An 18,369-nucleotide genomic window follows, 5' to 3' on the forward strand; every position below is an offset into this window, starting at 1 on the left:
TGCTACCTGCTTGAAAATTGTTGAATATGCAAGTCGTCTTTATAAAAACATAAATTGGAATCACGACCTATTGTTTGTTATAATTATCGAATACATGCCGGTCCGGCTTGGAACATGGCGTGCGCCTTCACCAGACCTTCCAGTTTTGATAACTGTATGGAATAGATCTTTTCCAGCTGAATTTCGCTGCTTCTTTATCAATCAGAAATCAGAGAGGAAGATACGGCTGGAGATTCGTTGCGCGATATAAAAGGTGGCATATTATAAAGGTACTCGTACTGGTCGAAAGGGCGTACTGGTCGAAAGGGAGATTTACGTAGGTACCCCCGTACCGGTGCGATACAGTATACGCACGTCCTCACGGACAGTCTGGCAAACGATCAAACATGACCACAGACGGCACCGTTCCCAGAATTCCGATTTGCCTTTAAATTTCGGAATATGGTTTTTTCGATTTTACACAGCCGTCTCGAACTCGCAGGATATCCAGAGCCGATCAGTTGCGCACTGTCTTCCAGATTTCTCTGTGTTATTGCACTATTGGTTACATATTTTTTCTTGCCGGCCCGTATGATATTAATTTTCAGAATCGCATGCCATAGCCGAAATCAAAAACAGTGTCGACACTAGTTTTTTTTTAATTTGTAGGTGCGGAATGTGGTTTTTTTAACAGACCAGAAGAACGACCGGAAGAACTCGTGTCCCTTTTCCTCGTGTCTCGTGTCCCTATGTCGAGCTTGCGCGATATCGCTTTCGAACGAAGTTACGCCAATTATCGACATACGATTTTATCCGTAAAGCGGAATGCTCGATCTGAAAAGTTGTCAACATCGTGGAGCAAAAAGAGGAAAAAATTCGATAGAATGAGACGGGTGTTTGCAAAGCTAGGTAAGTACTGAGCGTAGATTTTATAACATTTTTTAATGACCTTTGCAATAAACCGAAAGTAGTCAACGAAATGTGCAGTACCAGTGATTTTTTTAAACTTACTGGTGTTAATAATTAATACTTCCCATATTTTCTGGAGCCTGAAATAAATCTGAAACCACGAAATAATGCATGTGTGGATATTTATACGTATTCTTACAGTTTTTAGCAGTAGAGCTTTTGGTATAAAGTATCATTGCTGAGTGTCTATGCATTTATATATTTTTCGGATACGAGTTGCATGGTTCCGGGTTTTGGAGGGGAATCCAGGGTGAAACGAGAACCTGGTATGTGTCGGGAAAACTGTTCGTTTCCTGTTTTTCGTAGTACCAAGGTAGGAAGCCGTGTACGACTGCTAAATGGTGCCCAGATTTCTTATAAGCAATTCTGCCTCGAGGAAATGCTTCTGATCAAGACATATCAAGACATGCTTTCGGAAACTTCGGTGAACGACAGTCCTTTTTGCAAAGATACTGTATGTGGCTGAAGAAAAAATTTTATGTCTACGCGGGACTCTGAAGACTTCCCGAAATCACTGCGTGTATCGTCGGTTTTTGCGTTTTACGGGTTTCGGCAGTGGTAACATTCTACTAGTGTACAATAAGTGCTTATCGTCAGTAAATTTTTGAATTAAAATCATTCACATTGTTCACACGGCTTAAAAATCGCTTGCTTGCCGGCTAATTTTGGTACTTAATTATCGGTGCACGAAGTACTGATAAAGTTTTAAGCAGATCGTCGTGCGGCTAATTAATAAGTATGTTCCGGGCCGGAAGTTCCGGCAAACATTATCTTGGTAATTTTGGTAACTACAAAACGTTAACTTGCGCATCTTATACGCTGCAAGTGTTCATTCCAAATTTCCAGTGGTTCCTTGTTTTGACGATGTCTAATACAGGAATGCATAAATTTTACTGTACATATTCGATTACTTGTAGTTACAGACTTACAGTGTACAATACATAAGCACCTACAAGTAGAAATGTACATGCTTGCATGATTCTCTCGTATTATGCGCGGTGAGCTTTTGTGCTTTGACTGAAAATAATTTCGCTCTGATACTCAGGAAAAAAGTACACCGAACTCGAAAACAGCCAAATCGAGCCACTTTATATATGTGGCAAATTTTTACCTTTTAACCAAAATTTTATACTTCTATACAACTAATACAAGGCAATGTTGCATTTGCTTTCATTTATTCGATCTCGTACCGACGACGTGCGTTAGTGAAAATATTAATTTTGCAATCAGCATATTATAAGATTTTGTTTGTTCCTTCTGAATGCCGTTTTACACTTCTGTCAATTAACTGCATTATCGCCAGAACATACGTGGATTTTTTAAACTATTATTAGTATCTGTTCAACCTGTAAACTACTTGTATATATGTAATTATAGTAGATGTAAACTATGAAATTACGAGTACTATGAGTATGACTCGCATCCACTAGTTGCTAGCTACACTGAAAGTTCAAACATTTTATATCTGTAGTACTTTTTGCAGCGAAATAAAATAATTACAGAGTGACGTAAGTCGTAAAGCGAATAGCATTATCTGATGTGATTATCGCTAATGTATTTATAGTGTATAATTTGTCACCGATTTCTTTTCTGTGAAAAAATTCAGAAAATTGAAAAGCGAATGTTGCAATTGCACGGTTAACATGATGCTCAGCATGCACAAGGTTATAAAATTTCCACCTATCCGTTGCTGAAAGCTCTTTTTCTGGGTTTAGAGTGCTAGTGTATAAACACTGCGAATGGAACGGGACGCTTGGCTACAAAGAACAATTGCCATGGCGTGCTATGCACCCGGCGGTCCCGTTCGGTATTCGTATTTCCTGTCCGTGCGCGCGGGCGGAAGAAGCAGCGCCTATGAATGGACAATTGGGGGAGCCCCGATCGTTTGGCGGCAAAGACGGGGAAGATGTGCGTGGAAAGAAAAATTAGGCTATTCATGGTTAAAAATTCATTCGACTGGCCCGGGCTATGCCGGGTATGTATGGTGATTGATTGCTCTGTATTCTCCCGCGCGCAGTCCCTTCATTCTTATCCCGATGAGCAGTGTAATGGAGACAGAAACTCAGGGCAAAAAATCCGCCAACATCCCCGCCAGCTAAGGAAGCGCATACGCACAAAAGCGCCGCGCGTCTTTGTGGAAACATTAATATATTAGATAAAAATACATATAACATAATATCATCCGACTATTGATTTATCGATGTATTGTTGGGCGCGCGTGGCCGGCCAGGCGAATCCCAGATGAGTATCGCACTAATCGTCTCTGCAGCTTATAGGCAGTCGTCGATGTAGTTTTCCCATCGTGGATGTGTGCGTGTGTGTCTGTTGCTCGGCGCGCACTTTTACTCTCCTCCTCTTTTTTTCCTGATTGATTCGCGCTCGACGTTTTTGTCGCGCCATCTCACACGTTTGCCGGGAGGAGAGAGTGTGGAGAAATTCATAACAGCATCAGGAGAAAAATATATACGATATGCAAGGCATCACTTTTTCCCGACATATTTTCCCATTTAAGAGCCCTGAATGTGTGGGCCCGCGGGCGCCGCGACACATATTGGAGTTTACGCGCTGCTTGCCGGAAGAAAAGCCAATTGGGACCGCGCGCGATAATTAGATTGTGGTTGTTAGTGACTTTGTGTTATTTCACATAACGTATAAACGGCGCACACACCGCATCTTGGGGTCGTCTTACCTGGTCCGTTGATTAAGATCATGCCGTGGTGTGATCGATTTTTCTCCATGTTTTACGCATCGCGGCCAGGCCAGGTCGCACTGTTACACTACGGTTGATATGGCATGATGAAAGTTACCGTGACTGTGATATTGTTCACGTTGGCCTGGTTCGGGCCGCTAGCCGATGGAGAGTTATTCGGCTCGTCACCGGAAGAGGCCGCTACCAAGGGGACCCTCTCTGGAGATGTCCAGAACTGGGCGACGCTCATACAGAATTACATTCTCGAGGTAAGTTGACCCGGTGACCTTTGTGTTACTTGTGTTACATAAGAGGGACGTGCTAAAACGTGCTTTCCGTGTGGTTCCTCAATTTTCTCTTCACGGTTTATTGTGTAACATTCAAGTATACTGATGTGGTTAAGAGCCTTTTGGAGCTGACAAGTGAGTTGATCAGCTTCGTGGTTTTTGGTAGGTTTTTTGTGAACATGAGCTTCAGAATGGAATATGTCTTTTTCGGTATTTCTTTTAATCAAGCTCTAAGCAAAATGTTGCCTTAATCAACTCTGCCTGAAGTAGACCAAGTTTTGCTTGCTCTTGTCAAAATTAATGTAAGTAAGGCAATTTTTGTCATCAGTTTATCCGTAAGCCATGATTATTCCGATTATTGTACGGTACTATGATCGGTAGCTGAATTCATCGCGACGCAGGTTCATAATCAGCAATACGAACAAATGTAGTTTTGTAGATGCAGGGAGATTTGCTGTTCCATGGATTTGCTGTTTTTGCTTCGGACTTCTGGTTATTACTAAATTAAATTTTGGGCATGCAGATCTATGGAAGTGACGCTGTATATAATTAACGTAAAGTTTTGCCGTTACGCTTGCGGCTTGCATGGTTTCAGATTTCCCTACTACTACTTGCCCTTAAGTAAGCACTTGCGGAGTAAAGAACTATAAAGAACTATTCGTTTTGAAAAACATTTGTAATAAACAAATTTATCTGTCATTGTTAAGCTAATACAATTTGTTGTTAATAGTGCCATGCGCGTAGGCGACAAACTCCATATTCGCAGTATTTCAAACAGAAAATTTTTCAGATTTCATTTGATTACGTATAAGGTTACTGTACTGTGTACAGATACATATTATTTTATCGGTTAGTGCGCATTTTACCTTCGCCTGTTTTTGCAAAAATATTCGAAAAGTTTTGTTAACACAGTATTACTCAAAAAGAATAAATCAATATGGACTGACTTGGACTGACAATGCAGATTCTGCACATTCATAGAATGAATAGAGATTGTTCTCTATTCGATTGTACGCGCGTTAACTGTCAGAGGAACTGATTGCCGTTTACAAATTAATGTTAATGGTAGCCCGTCGGAACTTCCGGCGCGGGATGCATGCATGTTAACAGGGTCCCGAAGAGCGCGATCGTTAGACATTGACTGGATTTTTTAATCAAGTGTACTCAGCCGGGGCGTTTGTGAGGCGCAGCCGTTTGGTGGAATGGATGGCATCGTTAAACTTACACCTCTCTTATGTATATCATTGCAGCTGGCCAATTTGGGCATCGGTCGCGATAAGACCCAGGCCCTGTTCGATTCGGCCAACTACACATTCGAGCAGAAGGACGGCGATTCCCTGATGAACAACGTGGAGACCAGCTTAAAGGATTATCTCCGCCGGAAAGAAGTGGCAGCCAAGGTGCGCAATATGTGCCGGCGTATTAATGCTAGAGGAAATGAGAAAATGTGCCCTTTTCGATCTGACGACACATTGGCATATATAGTACACACACTCGCACTCATCTGATCGCTGAGATGAAATGGCGTTTTTCATTTCCGTAGCGGATTGCCAGCCACGCCATTAAGCTGCACGATGACTATCTGCGCTCCAAGTTCGAGAACACCACCATCCGCTACAAACGCTTACGGGATATGCCGTTGAATTTATATCGTGACTCCGACATACCGCATACCGTATTACCCAAAAAGATCAGTCCGTAAGTAGTCGTCGGGAAACGGTTGTTATGTGTCGATAATAACGGTCATCATGGGTGCGATCGATGCCGTGTACACCGGGGCGATTACGACCGCGCCGGCAGACAAAATGTTATGTAGGAAACGGGAGAAATTGCCGGTTGTTACCACCATATCGGTTCCGATGTAAATGTTTTGTATTGGTCATGACGATATATAGACAAGGGAGAGCCGTTGCTCCCTCTCTCTGCTGTTCGATTGTCCGCGCTGAGAATCTCTCGATTAGCTTAATTAACTAATTCACTTGTTGTTTGTAGTTATTTCAAACAGGAAGTCAATCACGATTACAGCACTGTTAAGATCCCCGACCAAGTCCCTCGAGATAGCGAGGAAATCATCGATGCCGTCTATTACAGTGTTGAGCTGGATGGGGTGTTCCGGCAGAATCGCAAATCTGATCAATTTATACGGTAACATAATCACACTAGCTGTGGAAATGCCATTCTTTTTTAGCATCTGGTAATAAAAGAAATATCTGCAAAATAAACTGGACAAAGCTGGAATGAAATGAGTACTTTTTGAAAATATACTTAGCACACTTTATTTATGTAACTTTGTATTGGCCAGTGCAAAGGGTTAAATGCAACTATGTACGGGTTAAATGCAACTTACAAGAGAAGTGTAGTGCAGTGGTGATTGTATGTACAGTATCTACTGGAGATAGTTCGTTGTTCAGCACTTTGGTAGTGTGCATACGTAGGTCCACCTTTGTAGTGATCATGTCGGTATATTGATCTTTATATTGTTTTGGGAAATTAATGCACATTTTTGCCAGCCGCACTTTACTTTCTTTTATTGTGCTAAGGCTAAGCATCTGCAAGCTTGAGGTTTGCATTTTGCAGCATCTCGTCAATCTGTTAAGTTTTCAGTTTTATAAATGTTGTCGGCCGAAAATGTTGAATATTTTTGCATTATTTACACCTTTAATAAAATATGTTGCTAACCTGACATACTGAGTTGTCTAACATTGCAATATTTAGAATTGTTTGATTCCTGGGAATGACCCTGTTATGTGAAATCTTGCAGATGGCAGTATTTCGGTACGAACGTGGGCTTGATCCGATTATATCCCGGTCGCGAATGGGATACGAATTTTGCGGGATTTTATAACGATTATGATCCAAGAATTCGTCCATGGTAAGTTGGGTAGTTGCCGCCTCCCGGTAATATGCACCATAATAATATAAGAAGTACGCCAAGCAGAGCGTGAGTGTTTAGTCAATAAACCGGCGTCGACAATTCCATTTGCTTAATATACTACGCCGATATATCTGCATCGGCCTGGTTTGAGCGCCTAAAAAGGAGGCAAATTAGAAGCAGCCGGTAATTGATTATCAATACTTTACACGACACCGACTGTCGGCATCCATAGTTATCCCGTTGCTAACTTCCCAACGCTACGCGTCGCGTATTTTCATCAAACTCCGCTCCGGTCTAATGGTATCGTTTTTCCTTGGTGCGCAGCAGCAGCCCAGTTTTTTCGCTGACACAAGTGATTAAGTTGAAAGCTGGAAAAAATGTCTGTTGGGAATTTGAGGTGAACAGTGCGTGTGCTGATGAGAGCACTCCCGGGTGGATTGGGGGCATTACAGCGACGTTACAGGAGAGGAGAAATGGAGGAAATGTTGACCTTTGGGGTATAGACGTGCGGATAAATTTACCCGAGGTAGAAAATGTTTGTAGGCCGCTGGCGGTTATATGTGAACGGCAATATGATCCAATAAAACCGATTACGCTCCATGTTATAATCGGCCTGCCGCTCGGGATGCCTGCTGAATATATAATGTGACAGATCCGGTTAAAGTCAATTTTTATCTGTTTATACACTGTCATAGCCATTTGGATGGCGTATAAACGGACTCACAACATGCAGGCTATTCATTCAGAAGAATTTCTTATTATGCAAACGAGGCATATAGACTTGAACTGAAATATTCTTATGTTGATTTTTACTCTACGGAAATGTAGAAGTGTATAGGGTACACATGCAACCAAAAGAAAGTTTTTGTTAGTAATTGATGATTATTTAATTGCCATTGGCCCTTCATTGATGATCTTTTAATTGCAATAAAATTGATTAAATTTTGAGTCGGCTTAAATTAAGCTAGATGAACATATACTAAAAACGAGTGGATATTTTTTAAAAATTGTGCTTTAGGAAAGGATAGAGTGGTCTGCGATACTGAATTTTTTACTCGTTGCTTTCTGTTGAAATAAACGCTTGCGCGTGGTTGCTTAATAACAATGCCGGTTTGGTGAAATCTCGTAGCTTTTGTTTACTTTGTTTACGTACTTCTGGAAAACTACAGTCTTTATGGATTATTGACGTTTAACCCGGACGGCATGGAATAAAATGCAAATTATGTTGTGTTGATCAAACAAGGCAGCGTTTTTGATAGACAGGAATAAAATGGGATAAGTGCCCTTTTGCATGAGCAGTTCGGTTAGTGGCATATCGTGAGAGCTTATCAACTGGAGTTGCGTAACGTTTTTGAGGCGACGCGTCTATATCCACTTTTTTATTGCTTCACTGGTCTGCAACGAAATTAATGACGCATTTTCTTCATTCCAAGCACACAATTTTTGATGACAACCTACAATTCTATTCCCGATAATGACCCATACAAGTCATCATATATTGATTTTGGAAACCATTTCTTGGGATTTGAAGTATTGGCGGATGCTATATGCAGTCCAGATTTACTATTCAGCTTAATTTGTGATTGCTTGTACTAATTATGATAAATTAATGAACCACTGGTGGAATGGAAAAATACAGATTTATTTTAACATTAATAGTTTCAACGGTTTTATTAAAACATGCAATTATTCAGACGCAGTTGAATTCTTTCTAGTGCCACTTCGCTACGTCGAGGTCTGACTTTCTTAAATGAATGACGACTGACGAATATAATATCGTACATATCGCTTATACCATTAGCTTCCAATAATTCTGTGCATTTAATTGTGTACTTTTGCATTATCCTAAAAGTGGTTATGTAACTCAGGAGACCTTATTTTGTGTAACAACCAAAATTGGCGTCCCAATGCGTGATGATTTGGTTTTTAATTTTGGCATGCACATAGTTATTTTTACATGAGGCGTTTTTATAGATATTTGAGGGCACAGGCACTCTGGTTACGATTTGGTGAGAAATACCTGGATATAAATTTGACACCATTATTATTAAAGTGGCGGTTAAACTAGAACTTAGCTGATCCATGTATTGTGCATGAATAACTGTCCATAAATATTGTCATTCATAAAGATGCGTAATGCGTTCTGGTTTTTGTGCAGGTATATTGCTGCCACAAGCGGACCGAAAGACGTTGTGATAGTTCTGGACTGCAGGTAAAAAGCACGGCTGTCAGTTTCCCCATTTTACCGGTTTTCTAATCAGGTAGAAAGTGTATTATTTCACTGACATAAAAATCAATACCGCTGGCCAAGTTTACCACATCCGGCGTTGAGACGATGTGTGAGAGAATGCCGCTGAACGGGGGCAATTTTCCTTTTTAAAGCATTGCAGCGCGGCTTGATGCTGCCGGCAGTGGCTCCAGTGGAGTGACCTTTTTATCTTCCATTTTACAGTGCCTCAATGATCGGACAAAAATTCGATATTGCCAAATCAGTGGCGGTGACTGTGATTAACACATTAACCAAGCAAGGTATGTGTGCGATGGAAAAGTGCTGCACAGTATTTGTTATTCGAGTACCATTTACCGGCAAACAAACCGGCCATTTTCTGCAGATGCTGTTAATATTGTTTGCGCAAGGGAAAGCTATTGGGATTCAGTGGGAACGTGAGTAATTCTGGCTTTATGTTGGCATGCTTGAATGGAATTATTTAGCACGCACATACTGGCGGCTATGGCCATTGACATATACGCTTATATATATCCAGGGAAAATGTGTTTTTCAAAAATCGATTTTCTTCCATCAGCGGCAGCAGGCAGTTTGGCCGCGCTTAACGGCGTAATATTATTGATGGGGGTGTGTTGTGTATTAAAAAGTTGTCTTGTTGATTGTTAGATGGCATAAGTTTAATTCCAAAGTGCTGGGCTGCCAAAAAACCTCCCTCGTACCCGCCACCAATGCTCACAGGAAGGATCTGATAGAAAAGGTCACCGCCCTGCAGGCTGGCGGGACAAGTGAACTTGAGTGAGTTTTTCTCATGATTAGCGCAATTGCGAACCAGTTCTAATTAATCGTCAAATTTGCCTCGAAATGACTAAACCGAAATTACAGATGATAGATGTGGCAAATCCATGTTAAATGGTGCGAGAGTATTTGATAAAACAATGAATGTTTTCATTTTTTACTGAAAATTGCCAACACTGTTAAAAAAAAACGGTGCGTCGTACCACCAGCAAATTACGAATATTCTACGTATCTACGGTGATTAGCCAACTAAGAAATTCTCTTAATGATAATAATATTGTTTTCAGAATTGGTTTCCGAACGGCTTTTGAGCTTCTCAAGTCGCCTGGACGGGCGCAGTGCCAAAGTATTATTGTTTTTGTGACCGATGGAAAAGGTACGATACATCAGACGTCGGCGAAATAGTGGCAATTTTATAAATGCCGTATATATTTTTAGACATTGATAACGAAGAAGTACGATGTGCGCCGGGATATTACACACGTTCAGGCTGTAAGAAATTTATTTGGAAATGTAGAATGTTGCCGGAATATTTAAATTTGGATAATATGCAGATGTTCCGGGTCCGGTGTGCCGTTATAATTGGACCAAAGTGTGGGATCTTGCCAAAGAACAAAACCAGCTGATTACACCAAGGGTACGTGCGACAATGAAATACTGATGGCAACATTGTAGGAAAATCTCTTGCAGTACACAAGGACAAAGCAATAAAATATTGTAAAAACTTTGAAAGAAATAATATATACACGAAGACAGTGAAAAACCTGAACCTAATTTTTTCGGAATTTTTAGTACTGCTTGTAAAACTACCCTGTTAAAACTGGAATACAGTGTATAATGTCGTTGTAGGCACGGATTTTCAGTTTTTTGACTGTTGATGAGGGCGAAGTCTTTCCCGGGAATCTGTCGTGCTCCAATAATGGTGTGATGGTGCGCCTGACAGATGGGGAAGATCTGATCAACAACATGAAACCGTACTTCACGTATCTGGCTCAGCGCACCATGGACTGGCCGGGATTGTGGACTGCTCCGTATCTGGACGCTTGGGGATTGGGGGTGGCCATAACGTATGCGGTGCCGGCTGTCAGCAAAATAACGGGAAAGTAAGAAAAAATCGTAGTGCGACGTGTCAAACCTAATACAGATGCCATCACTGATAATTATGACAAGAACACAAAATTCCAATGGACGACCATTTACGCTATGAAGGAATGCTCAAAACTTTTAAATTTTTTTGGCATCAGTTTGCACAACAGATCAACAGTTTTGTAAATGATTTAGATTTACTTGGCTTTTCAGTACTAGTACACTTCTGTTAAATGAAAGTGATTAATCAGTTGACAAACGTATTGTACGATAAAAGGCTGTTGCTGTCGGTTTTCTGAGTTTGTGTAAGATACTGTATATACTCGTACGATTCGTACGTCTATGCTATACGAGAAAAAAACGATTATTTTATAATAATCTGCGTCATTTTGTATAGAACTATCGGTGTTGCCGGTGTGGATGCAACTTTAGAAGAAATTGAGCATTTTCTCATACGTTATCAATGGGGTTCCGTCTATACTTTTATCATTAACCGGGAAGGAGAAACCATTCTACATCCCAAACTGAAACAAAGCAGTACAGTAAGTTCATGAAAATTTGATAATAATCACGCCTTTTACAATTTTTTCATGTATTCGCAGCTACTTGAAGATCCCATCTTTATCGGTATTGACCAGCTGGAACAGGATAAAGACCACAAACCAGAGGCTTTCAGCACCGTGGAACGTGCCATGCGTAATCTGGAGAAAGGACGACAGACTATTTTCAGGGTAAGTTTAAAAAGGTTTTAATCATACGAGTCCGCTCTGCAAAATTAAATGTCAAAATTTGTAGAATAATGAAAATGTGACGTATTATTACGCGAGTGCCGGGGATGAGTACAGTTTTGCCTTTGTTCTCGCCAATTCCGACATGGTCTTCCGGCGTGCTCAGGAACCGCTGGACGATCGGCAGAATACGCAGAGCTACTGGAATCTGCTGATTGAGTACAATACCACCCACGCACGAACCCAGATCAAAGGTCAGTGTGCACCTTTCCCTGCCAAATTCAATTTATTATGAAAGTATTAATACAAAATAGGAAAATTTATAAAAAAGTAATTACATTTATGTTGAATAAATTAATATGATCCTTTTTGGCCTTATTATAGATCCTGTATATGAGATTCTGGATGTGCGGTACAACGACACCAAGTATCCGCAGTTAACCATTTCCTACCGGCACTCCAGTATTTTCTTTGCTCCGAAATGCCACTGTGATCCTAACAAGTATTTCTTTGATGACCATCTCCATACGAAAACAGTGGATGCTCATAAATATATTAACGAGTGAGTATAAGCCGCGTCAAAACTTTAGCCAAGTTTAAATTAGATATTAATTTTTTTGTAATTTTCCAGAGATGAACCGGATTCCGGGTGTGATGGTGGCGGTCAGTATGAAAAGGGGCTACGGTAAGGTCACAGACGATTGATAATCAAGTCGGTAAACAACCCGCCAAGTATGTAATGTTTGGAATAATTTAAGCGGGACAATTTTATATTCAGCCGGCAGCGAATTCTGTTGTATTAGCAAGTGTGCGTCGTTATTGTTCAGGGCCGACGTGAAGATTACCCAGCCGATCGAAACCTACTGGAAAGGTCGTGATTTCGAGTGGATCGATCAGATAAAGTGGACATATGTAGGGATGCGCTCGGGAGTTTTCCGCACTTATCCCGGACATCGCAGCACGCGTCTCTACGATCCTACCACGTAAGGGCACTTCCTGTTGTGAACATTGTCGGAAAACATGTTAAATGGGCAACACATCGCTAACTTTGACAGTATCCCAGGCTTCTACTGGCGGCAAGAGTATTGGGATAATTTTTAGTACTTAAATCGATGGAACGTGCTGGTTACACGTTTGCATTTGCATTTAAAAAATAAGTCAGAATTCTGGAAATAATCCTATGCCTAGCCAGTTACTATTTTTTCTTGGCACGGTTTTGTTGGTCGGTTGACACCTACTGCATACAGTAACGCTGAAGATGACAGCGAATAATATTATTTTGCAAAAAGAATTTGGTTTCGGCTGGAAAAGCTGAGTAGACTACCAGTGCCTTCATGGAACTAATTTCATCACAAACTTACGATCGACCGACTGATGCCATTGCACTACATTCGCTACATCCACTGCAGTTTTCTTCTGGCAACAGCAATGCTCTCTCCATTTCTTGATACATATATGCATTTTATATGCGATTTACGTTCCTGTTTCTATGTGACACACCTACATAATTTCCGCTTCTGTGAACATGCAGCCAAAGTCTTAAAGAGCATTTTGGTTTCTAGCCGTGCATGGTTTAAACGGGCAAAGAATGCCCCGCGGAAGACAGTGATTTCCAATGCCTACATGGACTCAGCCGGTGTGGGCAAGATCATCACCATCTCGCAGGCGGTCTTCGAGGGTCTGCCGTTAAAACGGCAAGCGGAATGCCTTAAGAGAAATCCTACTGGTCCATGGGAAGGCGGCTGTGAATGTACCCAGGATAAGGATTGCATTTCTGGTATATTTCCCTCTTGTACCCATGATATCGGAAGTATCTGCAACGGTGATTGTTTTCCAGAACGTTGTTACATGAGTCAAGCTCCGGCCTTTGCGAACGACGAGCATGCCCGGTGCGCCACGGAGCGTGTGGAAGCGGTGACAAGTTTAGATATGCTGTTTAAGGACTTTTTCGACCAGACTGTGAATATAATGCAGTCGACCGATCCGGCTCCGGCAAAAGGTTGCGGTAAGTTAATTATTTTTAATTACGTATCCAAAATCAATATATATAAAAATTTTGTTCTCATTTACATTGCGTGTTGAATCTGACTATGCTTGTAGACATGAAATATACCTGTCCAAATATGAAAGAGATGTGTCAGACCCGGTGTTACCTGTTTGATAACGAAGGATTCATCCTGACGGACGCTGATTTTGTCAACGCCAGCAGTTTGGATGAAAGTATGTTGCCGAAACCTCTACTTTCCCTTAATAATTTCCCTTAATAATTTTCTCTTCTACTTTCCCTTAATAATTTCTTCACTTTCTTTCAGAAAAATATCGGGAAGTGTCCTTAGGCAAAAAAGAGGGTGAAATCATGAAGGAACTGGTGTATTTGCATAAATTATTTGTCCGCAAAGAACAAGTGGACTTCCAAGGTACAATTCGTTGTGCATCGGCGATGTGCAAGATATGTTTGAGAAACGAGCGTCCTTTTCGACAGGCACTTGCACTATTACCGCGTACACGCCAAAGGTCACGTTGTCGGGTATCCCCATGATCCCGGAGGAGCAAGATGACTATTATAAGTTCAAGGGTCCCATTCCAGCTTTTTCCAATAGTTATGGGTGTATTCAGGATGTGGTTAATTACTGGGCTAATGAGACCGTGCTGGGCGAGACGGGAATGATTACTGGAAATATATCCGGTAAGATGGTTGAACGACATTCCTAATTCGTGTTACTCGAAGGAATTCTGTTAGTTGTACTTACCTTCAAGCACATCTTATATTCGGTGAAGTATTCTATAACGGCCATAAATTAAGCGACAAAAGTTGTGTTGACGGTATTAAAAACGTACTGGTAGCAAGTATTACGAGTGCTTTGAACATTAGTACGAGTAGTATCGTAGTTTGGTGGCTGCATTATCTCCGGATCCACATTTGACCAGAGCAATGTCAATTGAGTTTAAACTTATCGTTAACATTAATATGCATACCAAAGTTATGGCGTGTATGCAATTGGAAAAATGGATGTTTTTAAAAAAATTGTTTTTATAGCAGCGACGACATATGGTTACGACAAATATGAATACAGAAGCCAGAAGACATTGTCAGTTTTTTAAAGCACAGAAAGCGTTTCATGCTCTGCGTTTGACGCGCTATAATATAAGTTCACTTACAACTTACAGCGAATTTCGAAAATGTAGGAAATGTTGTGCGTTTGCATTATTCACTATACATACGTCTGTACGTCGTGACGGTTCTGTTACTTATATCAATTCCGCGGTGATTCTTTTAGGTCCGTGCATGTCTGGCTTCTACTACGTCACGGCACTTCCCAAAACCAATTTATTCCTCCTGGTCATCGAAAACTGGAAGCGGGAACGCGGTCAGAAACCGTACAATTTCAACTGCAAAATCACCCAGAGCCTGGTGACATCCGGTGCATTTCGCATCATCAACGGGACGTGCAGCGCCAAGGAGGGCGGGGATGGCCAGCGCAAGACCAAATGTCCTCTTATGCGCAATGAATCACTCATTAACGTCACGTGTGATTATAATACCGCGATGCAGGCGGTGCATCGAGATTTTTATTATTCATTGCCGGTTGTACTAATAGTTACACTAATGATTTTCTTCTTGAACCCGCCTTAAACGCATTGCATGAATTTTGTCTTTTTTTAAATTAATGCATCTGGATGTGACTGAGAAATTATAAAATTAAACACTTATACATTGAATATCAGGTGGCCATTTCAGTTTGCGATTTGGACTGGCATCGTGGTATGCAGAATAACGGTTTATGTAGAAAAATGCTTTTCTTTTTAACCCATATCGTGCTCTATAATTTACAGTTTGCAACACATTTATTAACGCAAATATCTTATTAAATTACATACTTGACCATTTTGTTGACATGGTCACAGCAACATGAACGATTCATCATTGCAAATTATTAGAAACACCCAAGTTTTTACGTTAGGAATGGTGCTACAATATTGTCTAGAAACCATTGGGTTGTAAATTGCAAATGGTCGCCATCTGTTTCAATAAATCGCAGCTTTTTCGCGGCATCCATGGCTTTTAATCCCAACCAATCCTAGAAAAACAAATGGTTTAGTAGCCGGACGGCAGGTGTCTATATTGTAAAAACATGTGTAACTATCATGTCACCATTAATTCGTGTAACAGAATATGTTTTTAAGTTTTCCAGGTTTTTACCTCCTGATATATGGTCGAATTCTGCAGCGAGCATATTGTGCTGACTTGTCCTGGACAGTAATATCCAAACCACTGCAAAACGGCAATATCTTTATTTATTATGCAAATTAATTTTACATTATAAAACAGTAGAGATACACAGTTTATGCAGTTTATAATGACCTGCCAAAAAATGCTTTCTTGAATAATTTGTTTCGAAATTTCAGATAACTGGCATAATTTAGGCAACTTCACTTTACCTCACTGTCTTTTGGAACCACCATGGTATCCTTGGAAAATTTCACCTACATAGAATTTCCTTGGCATTTCCGAAAAATGGTAAGCAATGGTGGTAATAATTTTGGTAAGCTAAGCTTAGTATGTATTGACGTACATCAAAATGAAACTCTATGTCAGTGCAGAGCTTACCATAACGAAATTCCTTAGTTTCTGAAGGTTTTCTTTATACTGAGGATTTTTTGTGACTTCGTTGTTGATATCGGCTAAAAACAAGCTCTTCTTCCGGTAGACATCTTCTTTGAGAGTGTCATGCCAGTACTGCGCTTGCACTAATCTGTAATATTTTTAGGTTTTTTTATAAAGTATGCTCTGAATGCATAAAACGTCTGGAAGCGAACATATTAATTAAAACTCCAAACCTGCCTTTGTTGCACATAACTGCAAAAGAACCGCACTGTTATTATCGATCAAATAAATTATAAAAGAATGCAGTAATTATATTACTCGGTATAAGCTCCCATGTCTAATAACTTCCGCATAAGATTGCAGATTGCGGTACTGCCCGGACAACGAGGCATACCTAAACATGGATTAATTAAGAAGTACTGCTATCGCTATACAAAAATACAGCATTTAATATAAATAAGTTGCTAATAAGTTGATATTGTTTTTTTGGCAAAAACGCGCATGCCGAACCCACCGAAAACCCCTTGGTGCTGTCCGCCCATGGATACCAGATTCAGCATAGGTGGATCCGGACATCGTTGAGCCACAGCTCGCCTAAATCATTTTTTAATAAGTTTGCCACGTAAAAAAATGAATCGACGGTAAAGTGGCATGATCATAATTATGACGCTGATGTACGTTCGATGCAAATCAAAATTAACTACTTCGGGCTGATTTATTACTTCATCCGCCAGTGTAATTGTTGTCCACCACACTACGATATTGCTATACAACTCCTAATTTTATATGCACATAATTTATTACAAAGTAGTACTCTGTAGTAGCTAGTGCTAGTTGTGAACTGGCATCGCTAGCTGCCGTTTTATAATATTATATGTATTCGAAATTTAATCGGAATCAAGCATGACAGTTGTTAAGCACCGTATTATAAAATAATTGAAAAGATTGCGAATGCGTGCGAAGCGCACCGGCAATTTTTCCGAATGGGATATTTACCGCTGAAGGAAGACTTCCAAAACCGGACAACGCGACAAATAAAGTGCTAACTCACAGAAATTGTCCTCCTTGACTGAATCCGATAGCATGGTATCCATTTTTCAGTTCCGGTGTCGCCGACAGATTCTTGCACACTGTATCCACTTGCTTATTAACCGCTTGAAAGTAGGAGTTTTCACGGTCCTAACAGGAAGCACAACAATAAGAAACACACGAAAATATTTTTAATAGCATATAAAAATTCATATTAATCCTTGAGCAATCAACGTTGGTCAAAGCGAATTTATCTATGGTGCATACTGCATGATAGTCGCATAATTACTTCAGTTCAATTTGAGCACTGGTGACTGACCTGATCTTCAGATGTGCCGATTTCGATGGAGTGCACATATACGCCGCTGATATTAGCTTGTAGGAGTTTAGCTATCCCGCCAATGCCTTTCGCGCAACAGGTGTCTCCTACGGAAATTAACAAATTTAGTTTACCAAAATTTGTTCACCGTGATATTATCAATGTTAAGAAATAATTTGGTATGTTAAGAATGATTAACATGAATTATTCAAATTTTCTACAAAAATTATCAATGCTTATATAGTCAGCATATGTGTCCAACTTGCAATTTTTTCCCGAATACAGTACATTGCTACTGCCGTTTTCGAAGATGTCGGTCGCTGCAAATAACTGAGATGCTTCAACTTTACCCATTCCATGCCACATAACAATCGGAGTTGGTCCATTATTGTGATTCCGTAAAATAACGGCACTGACTACCGTTAATAAAAGCGGGAGCCAGATCAACTTTCCCAAGATTGCCATGGTCTTGGATGGGATGTTCCGGAGTGGATAGAAAAACACCGAGGCTGCAGGGATCAGTTATATGAACTGCAGCGCTGATACTGCGTATTTAATCAATATCTCACACGGTTTGAACAGGTGATAATTTTTATCTTGTGCATGCTGTTCACGTTTTTGTTTATTGACTGAATGTCACGCTTATCTCGGCTTTGTATCATTCAGTTCGCAATCTGACAGAACAGAATTCTACGCATACTCATAGGTCATGTTAGTTTAACACCGTATAATAAAGCTCCTCTTTGATAACACCATAATCACTGATCTAGCTTTGACTGA

General features: G+C 40.4%; 2 protein-coding genes across 2 annotated transcripts; one reads left to right on the top strand and one right to left on the bottom strand.

Moving 5' to 3' along the window:
- Positions 1–3,309: 3,309 nt before the first annotated feature.
- On the top strand, positions 3,310–15,355 carry LOC129587387 (voltage-dependent calcium channel subunit alpha-2/delta-3-like). The gene is made up of 25 exons (XM_055481120.1): positions 3,310–3,906; positions 5,175–5,324; positions 5,468–5,622; positions 5,917–6,069; positions 6,686–6,796; positions 8,958–9,011; positions 9,252–9,328; positions 9,412–9,463; positions 9,693–9,821; positions 10,109–10,197; positions 10,260–10,313; positions 10,376–10,458; positions 10,671–10,924; positions 11,305–11,449; positions 11,510–11,638; positions 11,703–11,889; positions 12,020–12,197; positions 12,267–12,320; positions 12,463–12,618; positions 13,198–13,412; positions 13,473–13,640; positions 13,736–13,855; positions 13,948–14,052; positions 14,118–14,321; positions 14,914–15,355. Exons 1-25 carry the CDS (start codon positions 3,742–3,744, stop codon positions 15,267–15,269), a joined length of 3,543 nt encoding a protein of 1,180 aa, XP_055337095.1. The 5' UTR covers positions 3,310–3,741; the 3' UTR covers positions 15,270–15,355.
- Positions 15,356–15,462: 107 nt separating this feature from the next.
- Positions 15,463–18,242, bottom strand: LOC129587388 (palmitoyl-protein thioesterase 1-like). Its single transcript, XM_055481121.1, has 10 exons — positions 17,940–18,242; positions 17,590–17,696; positions 17,293–17,420; positions 16,756–16,835; positions 16,560–16,635; positions 16,479–16,493; positions 16,245–16,389; positions 16,076–16,120; positions 15,837–15,908; positions 15,463–15,714 (listed from the first exon to the last, which is right to left on the bottom strand). The coding sequence occupies exons 1-10, from the start codon at positions 18,052–18,054 to the stop codon at positions 15,589–15,591; spliced, it is 909 nt and encodes a 302-aa protein (XP_055337096.1). The 5' UTR covers positions 18,055–18,242; the 3' UTR covers positions 15,463–15,588.
- Between the last annotated feature and the right edge of the window lie 127 nt (positions 18,243–18,369).

The sequence above is a fragment of the Paramacrobiotus metropolitanus genome, unplaced genomic scaffold, assembly GCF_019649055.1.
Source record: "Paramacrobiotus metropolitanus isolate TYO unplaced genomic scaffold, Prichtersi_v1.0 Parri_scaffold0000025, whole genome shotgun sequence".
Classification (NCBI taxonomy): domain Eukaryota; kingdom Metazoa; phylum Tardigrada; class Eutardigrada; order Parachela; family Macrobiotidae; genus Paramacrobiotus; species Paramacrobiotus metropolitanus.